The 25,069-nt window shown below is 39.0% G+C and overlaps 2 protein-coding genes across 2 annotated transcripts in view; one reads left to right on the top strand and one right to left on the bottom strand.

The window, feature by feature from the left end:
* Positions 1-5,060: 5,060 nt before the first annotated feature.
* C2CD6 (C2 calcium dependent domain containing 6) overlaps positions 5,061-25,069 on the top strand; it is a 145,139-nt gene continuing 125,130 nt past the window's right edge. Inside the window, exon 1 of the mRNA XM_021703012.1 lies at positions 5,061-5,294. Coding sequence (XP_021558687.1) covers positions 5,061-5,294 — 234 coding nt within the window. The remainder of the gene's footprint in view (positions 5,295-25,069) is intronic.
* On the bottom strand, positions 22,838-23,233 carry LOC110592158 (40S ribosomal protein S15a-like). Its single transcript, XM_044913378.1, has one exon. The coding sequence runs from the start codon at positions 23,228-23,230 to the stop codon at positions 22,838-22,840; it is 393 nt and encodes a 130-aa protein (XP_044769313.1). The 5' UTR covers positions 23,231-23,233.

The raw sequence follows: 25,069 nt of genomic DNA, 5'->3' as shown, positions 1-25,069 counted from the left end.
ATGCAAATCAAAACCATAATGAAAAATCACCTTACACCTATCAGAATGGATAACAAGTGTTACAGAGGATGTGGAAAAAAAGGAACCCTTGTGTAATGGTGGGAATGCAAATTGGTGCAGCCACTATGGAAAACAGTATGGAAGTTCATCAAAAAATTAAAAATAGAACTACCACATGATCCAATAATTCCACTATGGGGTATTTGCCCAAAGAAAACAAACACTAATTTGAAAAGATACATGCACCCCTATGTATATTGCAGCATTGCTTACTATAGCCAAGATATGGAAACAGCCCATGTCCATCCACAGATGAATGGATAAAGAAGATGTGGGGGCGCCTGGGTGGCTCAGTTGGCTAAGCGACTGCCTTCGGCTCAGGTCATGATCCTGGAGTCCTGGGATCGAGTCCCGCATCGGGCTCCCTGCTCGGCAGGGAGTCTGGTTCTCCCTCTGACCCTCCTCCCTCTCATGCTCTCTGTCTCTCATTCTCTCTCTCTCAAATAAATAAATAAAATCTTTAAAAAAAAATGTGCCATATACATACAGTGGAATAGTAGCCATTTTTAAAAAAAGAATGAAATCTTGACATTTGCAACAATATGGATGGACCTAGAGGGTATAATGCCAAGTGGGATACGTCAGTCAGAGAAAGACAAATACCGTGTGATTTCACTCATGTGAAATTTAAGAAACAACAAAGACAAAAAAAACCCTGACTCATAAATACAGAGAACAAACTGCTGGTTTCCAGAGGGGGAGATGGGTGGGAGGATGGATGAAATAGATAAAGGGGATTAAGAGGTACAAGCTTCCAGTAACAAATAAGTCATAGGGATGGAAAGTACGGCATAGGGAATATAGTCAATAAGGTTGTAAAAATGTTTGGTGAAGAAGGGGGCCACAATCAAGGGACGTGGGTGATCTCTAGAAGCTGAGAACAGTCCGTGACTGACAGCAAGAAAATGGATGTGGGCTCAGTCCTACATCTTTAAGGAACTGAATTTTGCCAACATCCCAAATGAGCAAAGAAACAGATCTTCCCCTAGAACCTCCACAAGGGAATTCAGCCCTGCTGACCCTTGATTTTAGCGTGACCCATGTCAGACTTCTGATGGACAGAATGCTAAGATAGCCAATGTGTGTTGTTTAACCTGCTACATTTGTCTGAATTTGGTAGGGCAGCAATAGAAAGTTAATACAAAATTGAAGGGGGTTTTGCTCCTAACATCCTAGAAAATGAAGAAGCTCTGGAGCTGCCGTGAAACACAATTGGGAATGCTGGCTGTGTTGATAATAGTGTGCCTGGCATGGGCGTACTGCCTTTAAATTCTTCAGGTCTGGGAAGTATGGCCTGGACTTCAAATCTCCCGATCACCCCAGTGAGTACATATTCCCTGAGCAGCTGGTGGACCTGTACGAGTGTTATCAGGAGAAGCTTTGGCTGTGATGATTGAGAAACTTTGAGGAAGTTCACTGCCAATTATATGTCTCCACAAGTGGCTCAAAGTCATCTTTTTTTCTCACCTTTCTCTCTCCATCAAGTGTGGGTAGGGTGGCTTAGTGGAGTTTCTGAGGTGTCAGTAGGCAAGATCCCCAGTGAGGTTTTTGTAGTTTTTTGGGGTGCAAAATATTCAGTAATTAACACCTACCTCTCCCCATTCCCCCATAAGCCGAACAAAACATAGAGACGCCTGGGCCCATCCCCAGAGATTCAGATTCCGTAGGGCTGAGGTGGGACCTTGAAAACAGCTTTTTAGAAGATGTCCCAGGTGATTGTGATATAGCTAGTCGACTAACCAACACTTGGGACCTCTGGCCTCTATACACCATCTGTAATCCATTAGGAAACGTAAAGCTTGGATTATGATACATGATTTGATTTCAATCAAATTGCTAGATTTGTGAGAGGACAAAAAAAATGAGAAAATGTATAATACATACTACCTGCCTTCTAGAGGCTCCTAATCTAGTCAGAAAACATAGATAGGCATAGGAGTTACAGAATCTAGGAAAGTATTGTGGGTAAGTTTGGGTGTGGGCATGTCCTTTATAGGATGGATGGGATTTCTACTGGTGGAGATGGGGGCAAGGTAAAGGCCATATGCATGAGTGAGCTCTGAGGGCTTTTCATTTGGAAACTATCAAGGGTAAAAATGTTGAAAGACTAGTGTTATAGCAACTATAATGTAGATTAACCTAGATTTAATAATTGTTAAAATTTTGCCACATTTGCTCATTTCCTTATACACCCCCCCTTTTGTTCTTGCTTCATCTTTTTTTTTAAGAGAGGGAGAGAGAGAGATGGAGAGGTGGGGAGCAGAGGGAGAGAGGGAGAGAATCTCAAGCAGGCTCCTTCACTCAGCGTGGAGCCTGACATGGGGCTCAACCCCACAACCCTGAGATCATGCCCTGAGCCGAAATCAAGAGCCGGACACTCAACTGACTGAGCCACCTAGGCATCCCTGTTCTTGGTAAATCTTTTGAAAGTAAGTGGGTAACATCATGTCACAATATGTAAACATGCATGTTCCAAAAATAAGAACATTTGTTTACATAGCACAGTATCATTAAATAGTCTATCCTCAAATTTCCCCAGTTGTCTCTCAAGAAGTAGTCAAGGTTTACATATTTCATTTGCTTGTTTTATCTCTTAATTTTAAATGGCCTTCTCACCTTTTTCTCCTCCCATGACATTTTTAACTGAAAAATTTCCTGAGATAAATGTAGATTCATGCAGATTTGAGAAATAATACAACGAAATCCTTTGTATGCCTTGCCAGTGTCTCTGAATAACATTTTACAAAGCTGTAGTATAATATCATATCTGGAATATTGACATTGATAAAACCCACTGGTCTTATTCAAATTTCCCTAGTTTTACTTGCACTGGTGTGTGTGTGTGTGTGTGTGTTAATTTCTATACAGTTTTACGAGTCATGTAGGTTTGTGTCTCTACCTCCTCAGTCAAGATACTGAACAGTTCCCCAAACCGTGGGAATCTCTCACTGTTGCCCTTTTATATTTCCCTCCCACATCCCCATCTCTGCACCTCTAACTCCAATCTCTGGCTGTCTATGCTGTCTTCTATTGCTGAAATTTTGTCATCTCAAGAATGTAATCTTTTGGAATTATCTTTCTTCTGCCCAGGAGATTTATCCAAGCTGTGTGTTCATTTCTTTTCATTGCTCAGTTGTACTCTGAGATAGGTACCTGCTGCAGTTTGTTTAACCATTTCCCTCTTGGAAAACATCTGAGTTGATTCCATTTTTTGGCTGTTATGAATAAAACTGCTAAGAACATTTGTGTGCAGGTTTTTGTGGGAATGTGTGTTTTTATTTCTCTGGGATACTGCCCAGGAGGGCAATTGCTAGGTTGTATGGTAGTTACATGTTTATTTTTTTAAGAAATTGCCAAACTGTTTTCCAAGTGGCTGTAACCTTCTATATTTCCTCTTCACATTTTTTTTTTAAAGAATCCAAACCATTTTGTTTTCGAATGTCCCACCTACATTTTGTATTTGTTTGATTTTTTCCTAATAGCATCATTCAATTTGTTCTCTATCTCCTGAATTTCCTGTAGACTGGAGGTTAGGTCTAGAAGTTTGACTAGATTAAAGTTAGATATTTTCTATGTTGCATCACATGAGCCCTAAGGAAGTCATCATGAGCTGGTGGGCAGCATGTCTCATTGGCACAGTAGTTAAACACCACACAGCACAGACCCCGATGACAACAAACATGTATTGAGGGTTTTGGGCTCTTGTGTCATGAGCCCTGAGGGGTACAAGGTGAGGATCAGGTTCCTGCCCCCAAAGAACTATCTTTTGAAATTAACTAATTCTGATAGCATGAGCCCACTAATAGTGATATGCCAAGTTGTAGCTTAGAGACAACAGTTAATTCTGCTTTGAGGGTATGTATAGGGGGTTATAAGATTTAACTGAACGCTGAAGTTTGAGCTGGCTCATGAATAAAAGAAAAACAGATCCCAAGTAGAATAGTAATAAATAATGATCCTGAGATAGAGTGCATTTTGGATACCCTTCGTTTCCAAATTAAGGAATTCAAATCTATGGCTAAAAAAGAAGCTCTGAAAGTTTCTATGTTTATTTTTTGGTTTTGTTTTGTTTTTAAAGATTTTATTTATTTATTTGAGACAGAGAGAATGAGAGAGAGAGAGCACATGAGAGGGGGGAGGGTCAGAGAGAGAAGCAGGCTCCCTGCCGAGCAGGGAGCCCGATGCGGGACTCGATCCAGGGACTCCAGGATCATGACCTGAGCCGAAAGCAGTCGCCCAACCAACTGAGCCACCCAGGCGCCCGTTTTGTTGTTTTTAAAGGTAACCTGTATTAATATTGGGGCAGTGGAAAGGGTGGATGACAGCAGGCTGGGAGATCCAGGAGTAAATCATTGCAGTTGTGTATGTGAAGTGTCTTAAAGTAGGTGCCATTAAAAGAGAGAATAGGGTTCGAATATTTAGGGTTAGAATTAAAAAATATGTCTGAAGTTTTAAGCTTTTGTGGCTATGATATTGCCATATTAAATGAGTTTGGAACATACTAGAGGTCTGGGAGGGAAGATGAATATTAATGTGTATTATGAGTGTATGGGACAGTAAAGATGTCCAAGTAGACTGTTGGAAACATAATATCTGGAGCTCAGGGGATAGCGTAAGGAAGTGATTATTGATATTGTAAATCTCCCAGAAGGAATTGGTTTAGGGAAAAGAGGCTTACGATGGTTTAAGGGGCAGACAAGAAAATGAACTAAGGTGTTCAATCACACTGCTGAGGAGACTTGCTGTTCACCAGTATGCTATGACTCCCTTACAAGGGAGACTGAAATGGCTTAGGCAAGGGCTTGCAGCTGATCCTCCAGGTTCATTAAGCTCACACTCTCCCAAAACCAGCTCTGGCGCTGAAGCGCGGGGGGGGGGGGGTTGCCCACACGTGCGTACGCATGCGCGGGGAAAAGCCCTGGCCGGGTGGCTAGAAGACTGCGCCTGCGCAGTAGCAGGCCGGCAGTTAGGCGCAGACCCATCCAGCAGAGGATGGAGGAATGGAGCCTCCCCGAGAGTTATTTAAGGGTTCCAACACCGCTGATAACCGTGGCGGGCAGGTCCGTTCCCTGTACACAGCCCCTATACTTCAGAAGAGTCCGAATGTCAACCTGGAAATCATGCACAGCAGAGCGTCGGAGTTTTCTTCGGCTCGTAAATTCCAGGACCATAACAAGACCATGTATCTGCCCAAGGATGAGAACAAGGAGGGCGCTGGGTACCGGCTGCTGAACGTGAGTGGGGGCCCGGCCGGAGGCGTCTGTCCCCTACTTGACCACCTAGAGGGCTGGGGAAGGACCGAGGGGTCAATGCATGCAGATGGGAGGGAAAGAGACCTGCCCTAAGTTGGAAGGTGTTAATAACTGAGGAAGCGCTTACTCGTGGGACCTTGAAGATTATTTAACTTGTCAGAGCCTGTTAGATTAAGACAATAATTTAGATAATAATTATGACAGTTTACCTTATAGGGTCGTCTGAAGATCTGAGGGAGCTAATGATGTAAAGTGCTTACCACTGCAAAGCACAAAGAGTCAATAAGTGTCAGCTGCTGTCGTCGTTGACGTCAGTGATGCTGTCCTCACCATCATTAGGATTTCATTTATGTGGTTAAAGGGCTAAACTCCAGAAACTTCAGTTACCTTTGTTTTCAATTCCTGAGGTTCTTACGGATGAACTTATAGGAGCAAATCTGCATCCTGTCTGCAAAGTGAATTATTGGCCTCCTGTTATTAATTAGAAAGATTAATTTCTATTTGAAATGTGTGAAACGCTTGAGTTTACCATATAGTGGTATAACCAGAGGATGGAGGAAATGGAAAACGAAAATCAAATTGAAACTTACTTTTTCAAAGTGTTAGAAGATCATTAGGAAATTTTACATTCTCCGTTGGTCTTAAGTTATTATAAGAATAGTACAGATAAAAGTATCAGGAACAAACGGTATACAAAAAGATGATGTCCTCTGTAAAGTTAAGGAGTTGAATTACTTGATCTCTATAGTACCCTCCTACTTCCAAAAACTTAGAATACTCTTGATTCATTGTTAAGATAAATTGAGAGCATTTTAGCATTTAGCTATAATAGTGGGAAAAATTGCAAAGGTTGTGTAAGAGGGATGTGCTTGGAAGTTTAGGCCATAGAAGATGTTTGTTGTATGTCGTTCTAAGGAATATGGACTTTATTTTGTAGAACGGTGATTTCCACAATTTTTTTGAGTATGAGGATTCCTTTTTATTGTGAAAAATGAAAGTTTCTCACAGAAGGGTAACTGGCTCTTTACTGTCTACTGACTGGGAAAATCTGTAATGACAAAAAACTACCATGCAGCAGTGTTTTTAATTTGCTTATAGGTACAACAGCATCTACATACATTCAAAGAAGAGTAGTGCACCTATATGCAAGGTACAGTGTTTACCCAAGTTTGGCTTCCCAAATCATTTGACCATAGAATATTTTAATATTTTGACAGAACAACAAAAAGAGCTTAGGAAATGAAATGTGCACTTGGATTTAGTTATAATGACCTCATAGATGAATTCTTTTCAGACACAGATGCAGAGGAATGAGTTTATGTGCTATAGATGTTCATTATACAACAAATTTAGAGTAATACAAGTATATGTTATTAAAATTATTATAATAGCTGTAAGATACACGATGTAGACCATTGAACACAGAATGGATGGCCCTCTTTATTAAATCTGCCTATGCATCAGTACACATGGAACATTGTATATTTAGGCAACAGGTAGTCTTTCTGTGATTTCTTGGCATTTTATGGCACATGATTTCGTGAAAGCAGATCATCATAGGGGGATATATAACAGCTATATGAATGTGTTTAGCATTTTATGTTCAAAACAAAATAAAACTTCTGTTTAAAACTTGGAAGCAAATACATCGCTGAGGTATATTTCACATTTTATTGGAATACAGTTTAGAAAACAGTAGTTTGCAGATAATGCTTAGAATACATTTGACCTCAAGGATATTCAAAGTTGAGAACCGTGGCTACGGGGGATAGGAAAAGCTGGTGGGTTTTAAGCAGGGAGATGACATGGATCACATGTGATTTGTTGAAAAAATTGTTTGACTATTCGGGTTTAAGGAGAGATTAAAGACCTAACAGGCAGTGAGGACAGTAAAATCTCTGAGGGGATGGAGAGCATGGGCTCTAAAGCACAAGTAGTGGATCCTCTTTGGATAGGAAGAAGGGCATCTCTTCCTCCAGATCAGTGTTTATTTTATCCTTGGATCACCAGTATCCAAATCTTTGGGAGTGCTTATTAAAATCTAGATTCTTGGGGTGCCTGGGTGGCTCAGTCGTTGGGTGTCTGCCTTCGACTCAGGTCATGATCACAGGGTCCTGGGATCGAGCCCCGCATCGGGCTCCCTGCTCTGCGGGAAGCCTGCTTCTCCCTCTCCCACTCCCACGCCCCCCTGCTTGTGTTTCCTCTCTCGCTATGTCTCTCTCTGTCAAATAAATAAATGAAATCTTAAAAAAAAAAAAAAAAATCTAGATTCTTGGGCCTCCACCTTAGACCTACTGAATCAAGAAGGCTGGGGCCCCAGGAATATGCTCAATCTTAAACTACCCCAGCGGTTCTTCGATTCATGTTTGAAAATTACTATAGATAAGCGGCAAAAGATAGGCATGGATGTGGGGATTGTAGATTGAGGGTGTGGGTTGGAGAAGAAAGCAGCTGGAGCCAGAAGAGTTTCATGAACCGGGTGAAAGAAAAAGGAGGGATAATTGGAGGTCTCAGTGAGATTAAAAGGTGTATTGAATGTAAAGTACTGAGGGAATTGGAAGGATTAACTAGAGAGAGTGCTCAGATTGAGGGATAGTGCAGTTTATGACTTGAGTAAAAATGTGGATTATGTACCCAGCACCTTAATGTCAGTTCTTTAAACCTCGCCCATTCCTTTCAGCAGCTCGCTGCCTTTCTGCATCTTGGACCTTGTCTTCCCTCTGAGGATTTCACCTCTAAAATCCTAAAATCTAGTTTGCTGCTTCCTAACCTCTCATTACTTTACTTTTATTACACCTATGCTTTGAAATATGTACCAAGTTTTGTGTTAGACACTGAGGGATGCAATGGTGAACAACACAGGCAAAGCACCTTCCTGGAGGAAGCTAACTTTCAAATTGGAGAGACAGTTACAGATTATGATTTGGACTGGGGATCAGAGAAGGCCTCTCCGAGGATGTGGCTTTTAAGTGAAAAGCTGAAGAGGCTAGCCATTGAAAGAGTTAGCGGAGTTGGTGGAGAGAGCACAAGAGGGAGTAAACAAGCGTGAAGTTTCTGCAGAGGGATAGGGTGGAATGTTCACGGAACATGGTGAATAAGAGGCAGAGTGGTGTGAAATGGGGCCATAGCGTATCTTTTTGTATGTTTAAAATCCCTTACATTTTTTTTGTGTGTGAATTTTCTGTTCACATTATTTTCCTAAGAGAATCTTGTTCTTTCCCCCCTCCACTTTTCAAAAGTTCTTTATTAGGGATATTAGATCTTCATCTGCGATATGTGTTACGAATATTTTCTCACGATTCAACAGCTGTTATTTTGACTGTTGATGGTACTTTTTGCTATCTAAAAGGGTTCTTAATCTTATGAGGTCAAATTTATCATTCTTTTATTGCAGCTGAATTGTGAGTCTTAGTTAAAAACTGTGTACGTGCACCCAGGTCATAAATGAATTTACCTGTTACCTTTTAGTACTTGTGTATCATTTTTACACTTAATCTCTGATTTAATCATTTACATTTAAATGCCTCATTTCTTTGGATTGCATGTATGAGGTATGGATTTAATTTTTTTCTTAAAGTAGATGTCTCTAAACCATTTATTAAGAAAAAAAATCAGTCTTTGCCCCAGTGATTTAAGATGTCACCTTTATACTAAGTGACCGTATGTATTTGATATTTTTTTGGACTTTCTATTCCACTGGTCTGTTTATCAATTCATATACCAGGACCATTCTATTTTATTTTAAAGACTTATACTGTGTTTTAATGTCAGGTAAGACTGGTTCCCTGCTTTGTAGTTTTCCTTTTCTAGTGATACCCTGACTATTCTCACTTCTGAAAAAACACTTTATTATTAACTTGTTTATCTCAGTAAAGAAGCTTGTGTTCTTCTATAAGGGTTGCATTAAATTAGTAAGTTAGGTAACTGACATCTTTATGATGTTGACTTGCCCTGCCTAAGAATAAGAGATATCTTTCCATTTATTCAGATCTACTTTTGTGTCTTTCAGAAGGGTTTTAATGGTTTCATTTTAGGAGTTTTGCATAATTCTTGTTAAGATTATTCCTAAGGTGGGGCTTTTTCTACGCTATATCCTTACTTAATTTTTATGTATATTAGGGCTGTTGATTTCTGTATGTTAATTTCATAACCTGCTTCCTTATTGAATTTTTAAACATTTGAGCTAGTGTTGCTATTAATTCTCTAGAGTTTTAGATACAATCAGATCATCTTCCAATAGAGCTATTTTACTTTTTTTCCCCCAATTCTTTTGGCTTTAGTTGATTTCTCTTATCTAATTGCTTTGGCTCATGACACCAGTAAGATGTTGAAGAGTGATGGTGATAGTAGGCAACCTTGCTTTGTTCCTGATCTTAGTAAAGTGCTTCTCATATTTCCCCAGCAAATGAACCACTGGCTTCAAGACTGGCTTAATTCCTACTTTTGAGAGTGTTTTAATCAGGAAAGGGTATTGAATTTTGTCAGAGGCCATATGAACATGTATGGAGATAATCATGTAATTTTTCTCTTTAGATCTATGATGTGGTATGGTATATTAATGATTTTCTTAATATTGAACCAATTTCCATTTCTGGAATTAATCCCACTTGGTTATTGCATATTATTTTCTTAATGTGGTGCTCAATTCTATTTATTATTATTTTATTTGGTATTTTTGTATCAATATAAGTGGTATTTGTCTATAATTTTTCTTTATCAGTTTAGGTATCAGTGTTATGCTTGCTTCATAGAAATAGTAAACTTTTCTTTAATATTCAGTGGGACAATTTATGGTGCCCTGGGATATCTGTTCTTTGAAGATATGATAGAATTCCCTGTAACACCTCCTGGGCCTGGCACTTTTTTTGTAGTGGCAGTTCCTTGCTAATTTTCTCTATTTCTTTTATGGAAATTGGTCTGTTTAAGCTGTTTACTACTAATGCGGTAAATTTTGTTAAGTTGTATTTCCTTAGGAAATTATTCATTTCACTTAGGTTTTAAATATATTTGCAGGTCTGCAAAGGTCTTCTATGATTTTTCAAAGTCTTCTGTGTTTCATTGGTATTTCCATCTTGTTATTTCTTACTTGTGTGGGGTTTTTTGTTGTTGTTGTTGTTATGATTCTGTTAAAGATGGTTTTCTTTGAGTATAGCTGACACACAGTGTTACATTACTTTCGGTCGTACAACTTAGTGATGTGGCCAAGTTTATACATCGTGCTGTGTTAACCACAAGTGTAGTTGCTATCTATCCTGGTACGTTGTTACTACAATATCATTGATTGTATTCCTTAGGCTGTGCCTTTTATTCCCATGACTTACTCATTTCATAACTGGAAGCCTATATCTCCCTCTCCCTTCACCCCAACCCCTCTCTGGCAACCATCAGTTTGTTCTCTATTTATAAGTCTGATTCTACTTTTTGTTTGTTTATTCATTTTATTAGATTTCACTTATGAGTGGAATCATATGGCATTTGTCTTTCTCTGACTGACTTATTTCACTTAGCATTATACCTTCTAGGTCCATCCATGTTGTCTCAAATGACACAATTTCATCTTTTTCATGGTGGTGTAATATTCCATTGTATGTATATACCACATCTTCTTTATCCATTCATCTGTGGATGGACACTAGGGTTGCTTCGATATCTTGACTATTGTAAATAATGCTGCAATAAACATAGGGGTGCATATATCTTTTCAATTAGTGTTTTTGTTTTCTTTGGGTAAATACCCAGTAGTGTGATTGATCATAAGGTAGTTTTATTTTTAATTTTTTGAGGAACCTCCATACTGTTTTCCACAGTGGATGCACCAGTTTTCATTCCCACCAACAGTACATGAGGGTTCCTTTTTCTCCACATCCTCACCAACACTTGTTTCTTGTGTTTTTTATTTTAACCATTCTTACATCTGTAAGGTGATATCCCATTGTGGTGTTGTTTTGCATTTCCCTGATGATGAGTGATGTTGAGCATCTTTTCATGTGTCTCTTGCCCATCTGTATGTCTTCTTTGGGGAAATGCTAATCAGGCCCTCTGCCCATTTTTTAATTGGATTGCTTGTTTTCTTTGTTGGTGAGTTGTATGAGTTCTTTATTTTGGATACTAACTCTTTATGGGATATGTTATTTGCAAATATCTTCTCCCATCTCATAGATTGTCTTTTAATTTTATTGATGGTTTCCTTTGCTGTGCAGAAGCTTTTTATTTTGACGTACTCTCAATAGTTGACTTTTGGTTTTGTTTCCTTTGCCTTAGGAGACACATTTAGAAAAATATTGCTACAGCTGATGTCAGAGAAATCACTGCCTTTGCTCTCGTCTAGAATTTTTATGGTTTCAAGTCTCACATTTAGGTCTTTAACCCATTTTGAGTTTACTTTTATGTATGGTATAAGAAAGTGGTCCAGTTTCATTCTTTTGCATGCAGCTGTCCAGTTTCCCAACCATTTGTTGCAGAGACTGTCATTTTCCCATTGCATATTCTTGCCTCCTTTGTCAAAGATTAATTGACCATATAATCATGAGTTTATTTTTGGACTTTCAATTCTGTTCTATTGATCTGTCTGTTTTTCTTTTTAAATTTTACTTAAATTCAATTTAGTTAATATATAGTGTATTATTAGTTTCAGAGGTAGGATTTAGTGATTCATCAGTTGCATATAACACCCAGTGCTCATTACATCAAGTGCCCTCCTTAATGCCTGTCACCCAATTACCCCATCCCCCACCCACCTCTCCTCCAGCTACCCTCTGTTTGTTTCCTATAGTTAAAATCTCTTATGGTTTGCCTCCCTCTCTGCTTTTATCTTACTTTATTTTTCCTTCCCTTCCCTTATGCTCATCTGTTTTGTTTCTTAAATTCCACATACGAGTGAAATCATGTGGTATTTTTCTTTCTCTGACTGACTTATTTCACATATTTCTTTCTCTGACTAGTTCCATCCATTCTTTTTGACAGCCGAGTAATATTCCATTGTATATACATAACACATCTTCTTTATCCATTCATCTGTTAATGGATATCTGGGCTCTTTCCATAGTTTGGCTATTATGGACATTGCTGCTATAAACATTGGGATGCATGTGCCCCTTCAATCACTATTTTTGTATCCTTTGGATAAATACCTAGACGTGCAATTGCTGGATTATAGTATAGTTCTATTTTTAGCTTTTTGAGGAACTGTGTACTGTTTTCCAGAGTGGTTGCACCAGTTTGCATTTCCACCAACAGTGTAAGAGGGTTCCCCATCCCTCACCATTATCTGTTGTTTCCTGAGTTCATTTTGGCCATTCTGACCAGTGTGAGGTGGTATCTCATTGTGGTTTTGATTTGTATTTTTCCTGATGTCGAGTGATGTTGATCATTTTTTCATGTGTTTGATGGCCATTTGTATGTCTTCTTTGGAGAAATGTCTGCTCATGTCTTCTGCCCATTTCTTGACTGGATTATTTGTTTTTTGGGTGTTGAGTTTGATAAGTTCTTTATAGATCTTGGATACTAGCCCTTTATCCGTAATGTCATTTGCAAATATCTTCTCCCATTCCGTAGGTTGTCTTTTAGTTTTGTTGACTGTTTCCTTTGCTGTGCAAAAGCTTTTTATCTTGATGAAGTCTCAATAGTTCATTTTTGCTTTTGTTTCCCTTGCCTCTGGATACCTGTTTAGCAAGAAGTGCTGCAGCCTAGGTCAAAGAGGTTGCTGCCTGTGTTCTTCTCAAGGATTTTGATGGATTCCTGTCTCACATTTAGGTCTTTCATCCATTTTGAGTTCATTTTTATGTATGATGTAAAAAAAACGGTCCAGTTTCATTCTTCTGCATGTGGCTGTCCAATTTTCCCACACTATTTGTTGAAGAGACAGTCTTTTTACCATTGGATATTTGCTTTGTTAAAGATTAGTTGACCGTAGAGTTGAGGGTCCATTTCTGGGTTCTCTATTCTGTTCCATTGATTTTTGTGTCTGTTTTTGTGCCAGTACCATACTGTCTTGATGATTACAGCTTTGTAGTAGAGCTTGAGGTCTGGAATTGTGATGCCACCAGCTTTGGTTTTCCTGTGGCTATCTGGGGTCTTTTCTGGTTCCATACAAATTTTAGAATTGTTTGTTCCAGCTCTGTGAAAAATGCTGGTGGTATTTTTATAGGGATTGCATTGAATGTGTAGATTGCTTTGGGTAGCATAAACATTTTAACAATATTTGTTCTTCCAATCCATGAACATGAAATATTTTTCCTTTTTTTTGTGTGTCTTCCTCAATTTCTTTCATAAATGTTCTATACTTTTCAGAGTACATATCTTTGACCTGTTTGGTTAGGTTTATTCTTAGGTATCTTACGGTTTTTGATGCAATCTTACGGTTTTTGGTGCAATTGTAAACAGGATTGATTCCTTGATTTCTCTTTCTGCTGCTTCATTTTTAATGTATACAAATGCAACAGACTTCTGTGCATTGATTTTATGTCCTGCAACTTTGCTGAATTCCTGTATCAGCTCTAGCAATTTTTTGCTGGAATCTTTTGGTTTTTCTACACAGAGTATCGTGTCATTTGTGAAGAGTGAAAGTTTGACTTCTTCTTTGCTGATTTCGATGCCTTTTATTTCTTTTTGTTGTCTGATTACTGAGGCTAGGACTTTTAGTACTATGTTGAACAGCAGTTATATGAGTGGACATCCCTGCTGTGTTCCTGACCTTAGGGGGAAAGCTCTCAGTTTTTCCCTGTTGAGGATGATATTCACTGTGGGTCTTTCATATATGGCTTTTCTGATGTTGAGATACATTCCCTCTATCCCTACACTGTGGAGGGTTTTTAATCAAGAAAGGATGCTGTATTTTGTCAAATGCTTTTTCTGCATCAGTTGAGAGGATCATATGGTTCTTATCCTTTCTTTTATTAATGTTGTGTATCACATTGGTTTTTTAATTTTATTTTTTATTTTAATTTTATTTTTTTAAAGATTTTATTCATTTATTTGACACACAGAGAGAGATAGTGAGAGAGAGAGAGCACAAGCAGGGTGAGCGGCAGGCAGAGGGAGAGGGAGAAGCAGTTTCCCTGCTGAGTAGGGAGCCTGATGCAGGGCTCGATCCCAGGACTCTGGGATCATGACCTGAGCTGAAGGCAGATGCTTAACTGACTGAGCCACCCAGGCGCCCCTCACAGTGATTGATTTGCAGATGTTGAACCACCCCTGCAGCCCAGGCATAAATCCCACTTGGTCATGGTGAATAATCCTTTTAATATACTGTTGGATCCTATTAGCTAGTCTCTTGGTGAGAATTTTTGCATCCATGTTCCTCAGGGATATTGGCCTGTAGTTCTCTTTTTTAGTGGAGTCTTTGGTTTGGGGATCAAGGTGATGCTGGCCTCATAGAACGAGTTTGGAAGTTTTCTTTCCATTCTATTTTTGGAACAGTTTCAGAAGTATTGGTATTCTTAAAATGTTTGGTAGAATTCCCCTGGGAAGCCATCTGGCCTTGGACTCTTGTTTGTTGGGAGATTTTTGATTACTGCTTCAATTTCCTTGCTGGTTATAGGTCTGTTTAGGTTTTCTGTTTCTTCCTGTTTCAGTTTTGGTAGTTTATATGATTCTAGGAATTTAGCTGTTTCTTCCAGATTGCCCTTTTGTTGGCATATAATTGCTCATAATATGTTCTTATATTTGTTAGTATTTCTGTGGTGTTGGTTGTGATCTCTCCTCTTTCATTCATGATTTTATTAATTTGGGTCCTTTCTCTTTTCTTTTTGATAAGTCTGGCCAGGGGTTTATCAATCTTGTTAATTCTTCAAAAGAACCAACTCCTAGTTTCGTTGACCTGTTTTTTTTTTATTATTATTATTTCTATATCATTGATTTCTGCTCTGATCTTTATTATTTCCCTTCTCCTGATGGATTTAGGCTTTATTTGCTAGTTTTTCCCAGCTCCTTTAGGTATAAGGTTAGGTTGTGTATTTGAGACTTTTATTGCTTCTTGAGGAAGGCCTGTATTGCTATATATACTTCCCTCTTAGGACTGTCCTTGCTGCATCCCAGAAGTTTTGAATTGTCATGTTTTCATTTTCATTTGAGTCCATGTATTTTTTTTAATTCTTCATTAATTTCCTGGCTGACCCATTCATTCTCTAGTAGGATGTTCTTTAACCTCCATGTATTTGTGGTCCTTTCATATTTTTTTCTTGTGGTTGACTTCAAGTTTCATAGTACTGTGGTCTGAAAATATGCATGGTATGATTTCAGTCTTTTTGTACTCATTGAGTCCTGTTTTTGTGACCCAGTATGTGATCTATTCTGGAGAATCTTCCATGTGCACTTGAAAAGAATGTATATCCTGCTTTAGAATGAAATGTTCTGAATGTATCATTTAAGTTCATCTGGTCCATTGTGTCATTCAAAGCCCTTGTTTCCTTGTTGAACCTCTGTTTAGATGATCTGTCCTTTGCTGTGAGTGGAGTGTTAAAGTCCCCTACTATTACTGTATTATTATCAGTGAGTTTCTATAAATTTGTTATTAATTGATTTATATATTTGGCTGATCCCAAGTTAGGGGCATAAATATTTACAATTATTCTTGTTCTATTCATCTATTCTTGTTGGATAGAACCCTTTATTATGATATAGTGTCCTTCTTCAGGACTTATTACAGTCTTTGGTTTAAGATCTAATTTGTCTGATAAAAGGATGACTACTCCAGCTTTCTTTTGATGTCCATTAGCATGATAAATGGTTCTCCACCCTATCACTTTCAATTTGGATGAGTCTTTGGATCTAAAGTGAGTCTCTTGTAAACAGCATATTGATGAGGTTTTTTTTTTTTTTTTTTAAATCCATTCTGATACCCTGTATCTTTTTACGGGAGCATTGAGTCCATTTACATTCAGAGTAATTGTTGAAAGATATGAATTTAGTGCCATTGTATTACCTGTAAAGTCACTGTTCCTGTAGATTGTCTCTGTTCCTTTCTGGTCTTTGTTACTTTTGGTCTCTCTTTACTCTCAAAGGGTCCCCTTTAATATTTCTTGCAGGGCTAGTTTAGTGTTCACGAATTCCTTTAGTTTTTATCTTAGAAACTCTTCATCTCTCCTTCTAATATGAATGACAGCCTTGCTTGATAAAGTATCCTTGGCTGTATATTTTTCTCATTTAGCATGTTGAATATATCATGCCAGTCCTTTCTGGCCTGCCAGGTATCTGTGGACAGGTCTGCTTCTAGTCTTATGTGTCCACCCTTGTAGGTTAAGGATTTCTTGTCTCAATCTGCTTTCAGGATTTTCTCTTTATCTTTGTAATTTGCAAGTTTTAATATAATATGTTGTGGTGTTGACCTATATATATGTGTGTGTGTGTATATATATATATATTTATTTATTTTGAGGGGAGTTCTCTGTGGCTCTTGGACCTGTTTCCTTCTCCAGATTAGGGAAGTTCTCAGCTATAATTTGTTCAAATAAACCTTCTGCCCCCTTTCCCCCCTCTTCTTCTGGGACTCCTATAATATGGATATTATTTCGCTTTATGGAATCTCTGAGTTCCCTAAGTCTACCTTCGTGATCTAATACTTTTTCTTCCCTCTTCTTTTCAGCTTCATTATTTTCCATAATTTTATCTTCTGTATCACTGATTTGCTCTTCTGTTCCGTTCATCCGCATTTTTATGGCCTCCACTTGGGACTGCATCTTGGTTAAAGCATTTTAAATTCTGACCTCACTGATTTTACTTTTTTTATCTCTACAGTAAGGGATTCTCTAGTGTCTTCTCTACTTTATTCAAGCCCAGCTAGTATCTTTATACTCGTTGTTTTAAATTCTAGTTCAGACATCTTACTTATATCTGTATTGATTAAATCCCTGGCAGGGAGTACTACCTCCTGTTCTTTCTTTTGGGGTGAATTTCTTAGTCTCATCGTTTTGTCCAGAAAAGAAAGGAAGGGAGAAAAAGAAAACAACAACAACAACAACAAAAACAACAATAACAACACAGCAACAACAACAACAACAACTTCAGGAAATGTTTCTGGTATATGCTGTGTACACTCTGCTGTTGCGTTTTGGCTGCTCTTTCCCACTGGTCCATCCTCTAGAGAGTTCCTCCTTGCTTGTAGTGGGGAATGTTCGGACCTTTAACTAGGTGTGCTTTGATTTGTCTGTTAAGATAAGCCTGGAAAAGTAAAAGAGGAAAAAAAAAAAAAAAAGCCAGATCCAAGACAAGAGAAAAGGAAAGGAACAAAAATGCAAACAAACAGACAAACAAAAATAAACCTGATTCCAAAGAAAAAGAAAGAAAGAAGGAAAAAAGAATAGGAAAAAAAAATAAGCCTGATCTGAAAAATAAGAGAAGGAAACCAACCAACCAACCAACAAATGAACAAAAAATTATAAGCCTAATACCAAAAAAATTAGAGAAAAAAAGGAAAAAGTATATAAAATAAAGGATAAAAAATTTAAAATAAGAAATAAAATATAAAAATTTAAAAATTTAAAAATAAGAAAAAAGAAAAAGCAAGCCTGGTCCTATTTCCACAAGAAGCTGACATTGGAGCACTTTTTAATCAGTAGACTTGGTACATGGGGGTCCTGTGTTGGTCTTCCGAGGGAGAGGCCTGCTGGGCTGGCTCACAAGCTGACTTGCCCTAGTAAAGATACCCCTGCCAGGTACAGGGGTGCGGGGTTTAGTGTAGGGAACTCCAGCCTCCACTGGAGGTACTGTGTTGCTCTCTGAAGTCCAACTGTGCTGGTGGGCAGGGGAAGGAGGGGTGGTGGAGGAGGAAAATGGCATCACCCTGTCCTCTCGTCCCCGGGGTGGGGAACTTCTGGCCACTGTTCAGGAGGCCCTCACAGAAAAGCAAACAAATCTCCTGTGTCCTGGACTTTCATCACATCCTTGCACTTAACCTGTCTGTTCCTGGGGCCATTGGCATGCCCAGCACCGTAGATCTCTGTATTTTATCTCTAGACAGTGGCTGGGATACAAAACTCCACGTTTTAAAGGGCCTGGCAAGGGGCAGACCGAATCCCCTCCCCTAGAGGAGAGCCTCGAGGCCCACCCAGCACCATCCTGTCCCAGAAAAGCATCCTGTCCCCCGCCTGCACAGTGCGCTCGGAGGCTGGAGTTTATTGTGATGCACAGTGGAAAGCTGCAACCAGGTTATCTGCCATCTGCATGCGACTCAGTCTCCTACTTTGTTCTGTCCCAGAAAAGCAGTCACACAGAGGCTTGAGTCTATTGTGGCAGAGAGCAAAAAGCAGCGACCAGGTTATCTGCAGTCTGTCCGTGTGTCTGCTCTCTGCTCAGTTCTGTCCCAGAAAAGCAGCTGCTCAGCATGCACATGGGGGTTTAAGTCTTTTGTGGCTCACAGCAAAAAGCTGGTACAATGTTCTCTGCCCTCTGCATGCACCTCTGTCCCTGTTGTTGAGTGCCACTCAACGGCTCCCAGCTGACCTTTTGTCCTTGGAGAGGCAAAATGCGCTCTTCCAAATGTATTCCAGGAAGGGGAGTGATCTCTCCCAATGCAACCCAGGGGATCTTTTCAGTGCTGCTTATTGTGCGATCCCTACCTGCTGTACTCTCTCTTGCTCTCTCCCTCGCCCTGACTTTGCACTGAGAAAAGGGTTCCCTTCCCTTTGAGGTCCCGTGGCTTGCCTCTCCCCCAGTTCATGGCTCCAAACCTCACATCTGTTATGTTCTCTCCCTCCAACTGTGCAGATTGTTTTCTTAATCTTCAAATCGTATTCCTAGTTGTTCAAAATAGTTGGATGTTGATCTAGCTGTGTTTGAGGGATGAGGCCAAGCCCAGGGTCTCACTACTATTCTGCCATTTTAACTCCAGAAGCCTATGTGTCAGTTTTTGTGCCCATATCATGCTGTTTTGATTACTACGGCTTTGTAGTATAACTTGAAATCTGGAATTGTGATACCTCCATTTTTGTTTTTCTTTTTCACGATTGCTTTAGCTATTTGGGGTCTTTTGTGGTTCCATAAAAATGTGAAGATTGTTCTAGTTCTGTGGAAAATGTATTTTGATAGGCATTGCTTTAAATCTGTAGATTGCTTTAGGTAGTACGTACATGAGCATGGAATATCTTTCCTTTAGTTTGTGTCATCTTCAACTTCTTTCATCAGTGTATTATAGTTTTCAGAGTGCAGGTCTTTCACCTCCTTGGTTCAGTTTATTCCTGCATCTTTTTTTAAAGATTTATTTACTTATTTGTCAGAGAGAGAGCACAAGCAGGGGGAAAAGTAGGCAGAGGGAGAAGCAGGCTCCCTGCTGAGCAAGGAGCCTGATATGGGACTCTATCCCAGGACCCTGGGATCATGACCTGAGCCGAAGGCATACGCTTAACGAACTGAGCCACCCAGGCATCCCTATTCCTGCATATTTTAAAATTATTTTTGGTGCAGTTATAATTGGGATTATTCCTTAATGTCTCTGCTGCTTTATTACTAGTGTCTAGAAATGCAGTAGATATCTATACATTGATTTTGTATCCTTTGACCTCACTGAATTCATCTATAAGTTCTAGTAGTTCTCTGGTGGAGACTTCAGGGTTTTTTACATACAGTATCATGTCATTTGCAAATAGTGAAAGTTTCACCTCTTCCTTACTCATTTGGATGCCTCTTATTTCTTTTTCTTGTATGATTTCTGTGGCTAGGGTGTCCAGACTATGTTGAACAAAAGTGGTAAGAGTGGACATCTGTATTTTGTTCCTGATGTTAGTGGAAAAGCTCTCAGTATTTCCCTGCTGAGTATGATCGTAGCTGTGGGTTTTTCATATATGGCCTTTATTATGTTGAGGTATGTTCCCTTGAAACCTACTTTGTTGAGAGTTTTTATCACAAATGGATGTTGTATTTTGTCAAATGTTTTTTCTTTTTTCTTTTTTTTTTTTTTTAAAGATTTTATTTATTTATTTGCGAGAGAGAATGAGAGACAGAGAGCACGAGAGGGAGGAGGGTCAGAGGGAGAAGCAGGCTCCCCGCCGAGCAGGGAGCCCGATGCGGGACTCGATCCCGGGACTCCAGGATCATGACCTGAACCGAAGGCAGTTGCTTAACCAACTGAGCCACCCAGGCGCCCCTGTCAAATGTTTTTTCTACATTTATTGAGATGATCATATGCTTTTTATCCTTCCACTTGTTGATGTGATGTATCACACTGATTATTTTGTGAATATTGAACCACCCTTGCCTCCCAGGAATAAGTCCCACTTGCTCGTAGTGAATGACTTTTTAAATGTATTGTTGGATTCAGTTTGCTAATATTTTGTTGAGGATTTTTGCATCTGTGTTCATCAGAGATATTGGTTTGTAGTTCTCTTTTTTTGTAGTGTCTTTATTTGTTTTTGGTATCAGGGTAATGCTGGCCTTATAGAATGAATTTGAAAGTTTTCCTTGCTCTTTTATTTTTTTGGAATAGTTTGAAAAGAATAGGTATTATCCCTTCTTTAAATGTTTGGTAGAATTCCCCTTGAAGCTGTCTGGTGCTGGACTTTTGTTCAGAGTTTTTTTGATTATTGATTCCATTTCATTGCTGATAATTGGTCTGTTCAAATTTTCTATTTCTTCCTGGTTCAGTTTTGGGTGGTTGTATGTTTCTAGGAATTTATCCATTTCTTCTAGGTTGCCCATTTGTTGGCAAATAATTTTTCATAATATTCTCTTACAGGTCCTCTTTCATTTCTGATTTTGAGTCCTCTCTTTTTTTGCTTGTTGAGTCTGGCTAAAGGTTTTTCAATTTTGTTGACCATTTCAAAGAACCAGCTTCTCGTTTCATTGATGTGTTCTGTTTTGTTTTTTTTTTTTTAGTTTCTATTTAACTTATTTCTACTCTAATCTTTATTATTTCCTTTCTTCTACTGATTTTTTTACTTTGTTCCTCTTTTTCTGGCTCTGGTAGGTGTAAGGTTGGGTTGTTTATTGGAGATTTTTCTTCCTTCTTGAGGTAGGCTTGTATTGCCATAAACTTATAACAGCTTTTCTGTATTCCAATGGTTTTTGACTGTTGTATATTCATTTTCATTTGTCTCCATGTGTTTTTTGACTTCCTCTTTGATTTCTTGGTTGACCCATTCATTGTTGAGTAGCATGTTATTTAACCTCGATGTACTTTTGTTCTTTCCAGATTTTTTCTTGTGGTTAATTTCTAGTTTCATAGTGTTGTGGTCTGAAAAGATGCATGATATGACTTTAGTCTTTTTGAATTTGTTCATACTTGATTTGTCACCTAACATGGTATCTATTCTGGAGAACATTTCATGTGCACTTGAAAAGAATGTATATTCTGCTGTTTTGGATAGCATGTTCTGAATATATCTGTTATATCCATTTGGTCCAATGTGTCATTCAAAGCCACTTGTTGATTTTCTGTTTGGATGATCCATTGAGATAAGTGGGGTGTCGATGTCCCCTCCTATTATTGTATAACCATCAATTACTTCCTTATGTTTGTTAATAGGTACCTTATGTATTTGAGTGCTCCCATGTTAGGTGCATAAATATTTACAATTGTTATATCTTCTTGTTCCCTTTATGATTATGTAGTGTCCTTCATCTCTTGTTACAGTCTTTGTTTTGAAGTCTATTTTGTTTGAAGCCTATTAAGTATCACTGCCCTGGGTTTCTTTTCATCTTCATTTCTATGATAAATGTTTTTCCATCCCTTCACTTTCTTTTTTGTTTGTTTGTTTATTTTTAAAGTAGGCTCCATGCCCAGCATGGAGCCCAGTGCAGGGCTTGAACTCATGACCCTGAGATCAAGATCTGAGCTGAGATCAAGAGTCAGATGCTTAACCAGCTGAGCACCCAGGCACCTCCATCCCTTCACTTTCAATCGGCATGTGTCTTTAGGTCTGAAATGAATCTCCTATAGGCAGCGTATAGGTCTTGCTTTTTTATTCATTCTGTCACCTTATGTCTTTTGATCAGAAAGTTTCGTCTATATCCGAAGTAATTATCAATAGATATGTACTTATTGCCATTTTGTTGTTTTATGGTTATTTTTTTAAAAATATTTTTAAAATTTATTTGACAGAGAGAGAGAGACAGCGATAGAGGGAACACAAGCAGGGGGAGTGGGGGAGGGAGAAGCAGGCTTCCTTTGGAGCAGGGAGCCTGATATGGGGCTTGATCCCAGGACCCTGGGATCATGACCTGAGCCGAAGGCAGCTGCTTAATGACTGAGCCACCCAGGCACCCCAGTTTTATGGTTATTTTTATAGTTCTTTTCCTTTTCTCTCTTGTTCTCTTCTTTCATGGTTTGATGGCTTTCTTTAGTGCTTGAATTCCTTTTCTTTATTTTTTGCATATCTATTATAGGTTTTGATTTGTGGTTACCATTAGGTTTATATATAACATCTTGTGTGTATAACAGTTTATATTAAGTTGATATTGGCTTAAGTTTGAACCCATTCTGAAAGCACTAAATTTTTACTCTTCTCCCAACCCCTACATTTCAGATATATAGTGTCATTGTTTATTTTTATTTTTTTTCCATTGAGGCATTTTATTTGCACGTATATACTACATCCCTAGAAAAAGAATCCCAGGATTTTCCCTCCTTTGTGCTTTCGTCTTGCTTCTTCATGGTCCATGATGCCAGCTGAGGTTGTCAGTACAGTGAAACCAAACTGGCAGGATGGGAGCAGGTTATTCTGCCATTTTTCTAGATCTTTCAGTTGTACATCAAATCTGGGGCTGATCACTCCACACTTGTTTAACCTGTCTGTGAGGTTCACAACAATTTTCCCCACTCTGTGATCATCAGTGCTTTCAAATTCACCAATGTAACCATGCTTCATCATCACAGTGAGAAACCAGATGATGACTTTGGAGCATGGCCTAATAAGAACCTGGCATTGGCCTCTGTTTTCAGCATTGTTAATGCTCTTGAGAGCATCTTCCAGGACATTCATGTGCACCATTATGGCGGCATGGAAAGATGGTGGAAAGAGGACAGGAGGGGTGAGTGCACAGTTATGGGAAGCAGGTGGCCTATCGCTATAGTGTCATTGTTAAAATCCTTTTATGACTCTCTCCACCAATTTTTACAGATATACTTAATTTTACTGCTTTTGGGCCTTCTGCTTTTCTTACTTCTGTTTATGGTCTTTTCTTTCCACTCAATCCCCTTTAACATTTCTTGTAAGACTTGGTTTAGTGGTGGTGAATTTCTTTAACTTTTGTTCATCTGGAAACTCTATCTCTCCTTCTAGTCTGAGTGATAGCCTTGCAGGGTAGAGTACTCTTGGTCGCATATTTTTGTTTGTTTGTTTGTTTCAGTACTTTGAATATATCATGTTACTTCCTTCTGGCCTGCAAAATTTCTGCTGAAAAATTAGCTGGTAGACTTAAGTGGTTTCCTTTGTATGTAATGTTTCCTCTTGTTGCTTTTAAAATTCCCTCTTAATAATTACTTATTGCCACTTTAATTACCCTGTGTCTTAGTGTGGGCCTCCTTGGGTTGATTTTGTTGGGGGCTTTCTGTGCGTGCTGGATCTGGATGTTTGTTTCCTTCTCCAGATTTCAGATGATTTCAGATATTATTTTTTTCAAATTTTCTGTTCCCTTCTTTCTTTTTTCTCCTTCTGTGATCCTTATAATGCAAACATTGTTACACTTGATGGTGTCACTGAGTTCCCTTAATCTATGCTCATTTTGGGGGGGGGCACCTGGGTGGCCCAGTTGATTAAGTGTCTGACTTCAGCTCAAGTCATGATCTCAGGGTCCTGGGATCAAGCTCTGTGTTGGATTCCCCACTCAGCAGGAAGTCTGTTTCTCCCTCTCCCTCTGCCCCTTCTCCTCCCCCTGCTTGTGCTCCCTCTATCTCTCTCTCAAGTAAATAAAGTCTTTTAAAAAAATCTATTCTCATTTTTAAATTTTTTTTCTTTCTCCTGTTCCATTTGATTTTCATTATTCTGTCTCCCAGCTCACTGATCTGTTCTTGTGCTTCCTCTAGTCTACAATTTATTCCCTCTAGTGTATTTTTAAATTCAGTTATTGTGTTCTTCATCTCTGATTCATGCTTTTTTATGTTTTCTCTCTCTTTGTTGAAGTTCTCGGGGTTCTCCTCTCTTTTCTCAAGTCCAGTGCATATCTTTGTGACCATTACTTTAAATTCTTTATCAGGCATGTTACTTATCTCTGTTTCATTTGGCTATCTTGCTTTTATTTTGTCCTATTCTTTAATTTGGGGCATATTCCTCTGTCTCCTCATTTTGCCAGGCTCTCTGTGTCTGTTTCTATGTGTTAGGAAAGCCAGTTACATCTCCTGCTATTCAAGTAGTGGCCTTATGAAGAGGAGGACCTGTAGTGCCCTATAGTGCAATGTCCCCTGTTCACCAGAACCAGGTGCTTCAGGGGTATCTTCTAAGTGTGCAGTGTACTTCCTATTGTGGTTGAGCTCTGTTTGCCTTCAGTACCATCATCTGCAATGGCCTTGTTTGCTTGTTGTGGGCAAGGTTTAGTCCCTGTGCTGTAAGGGGCCAGTCTGTGGTCACCTCGGGCTTGAGTTGGGTCAGACCAGATGCCTGCACTCAGCTTGTTTGTTAGAACTACAGTTGCAGTGAACTGCAGGACACTCTGCCTGCATTGTCCCTTGGAAGGCTTTGGTGGTGGGCAGGGCCTACAGTAAGACTAGATGTTTGCCCCAGTTTCTCTGTTGGAGGTTGCAGTGACCCTAAACTACTGGGTGCTCTCTTTGTGCTGCACCCTGTGAGGTTTTTGTTGGTGGTTGGGGCCAGTAGTCAGATTATATGTCTGCC

The sequence above is a fragment of the Neomonachus schauinslandi genome, chromosome 3, assembly GCF_002201575.2.
Source record: "Neomonachus schauinslandi chromosome 3, ASM220157v2, whole genome shotgun sequence".
Taxonomy (NCBI): Eukaryota; Metazoa; Chordata; class Mammalia; order Carnivora; family Phocidae; genus Neomonachus; species Neomonachus schauinslandi.
This window is presented reverse-complemented; position numbering and strand designations above follow the sequence as displayed.

Excerpts from the sequence above, each read along its gene's own strand:
- LOC110592158 (XM_044913378.1), bottom strand. The coding sequence starts at position 23,230 with ATGGTGCACATGAATGTCCTGGAAGATGCTCTCAAGAGCATTAACAAT.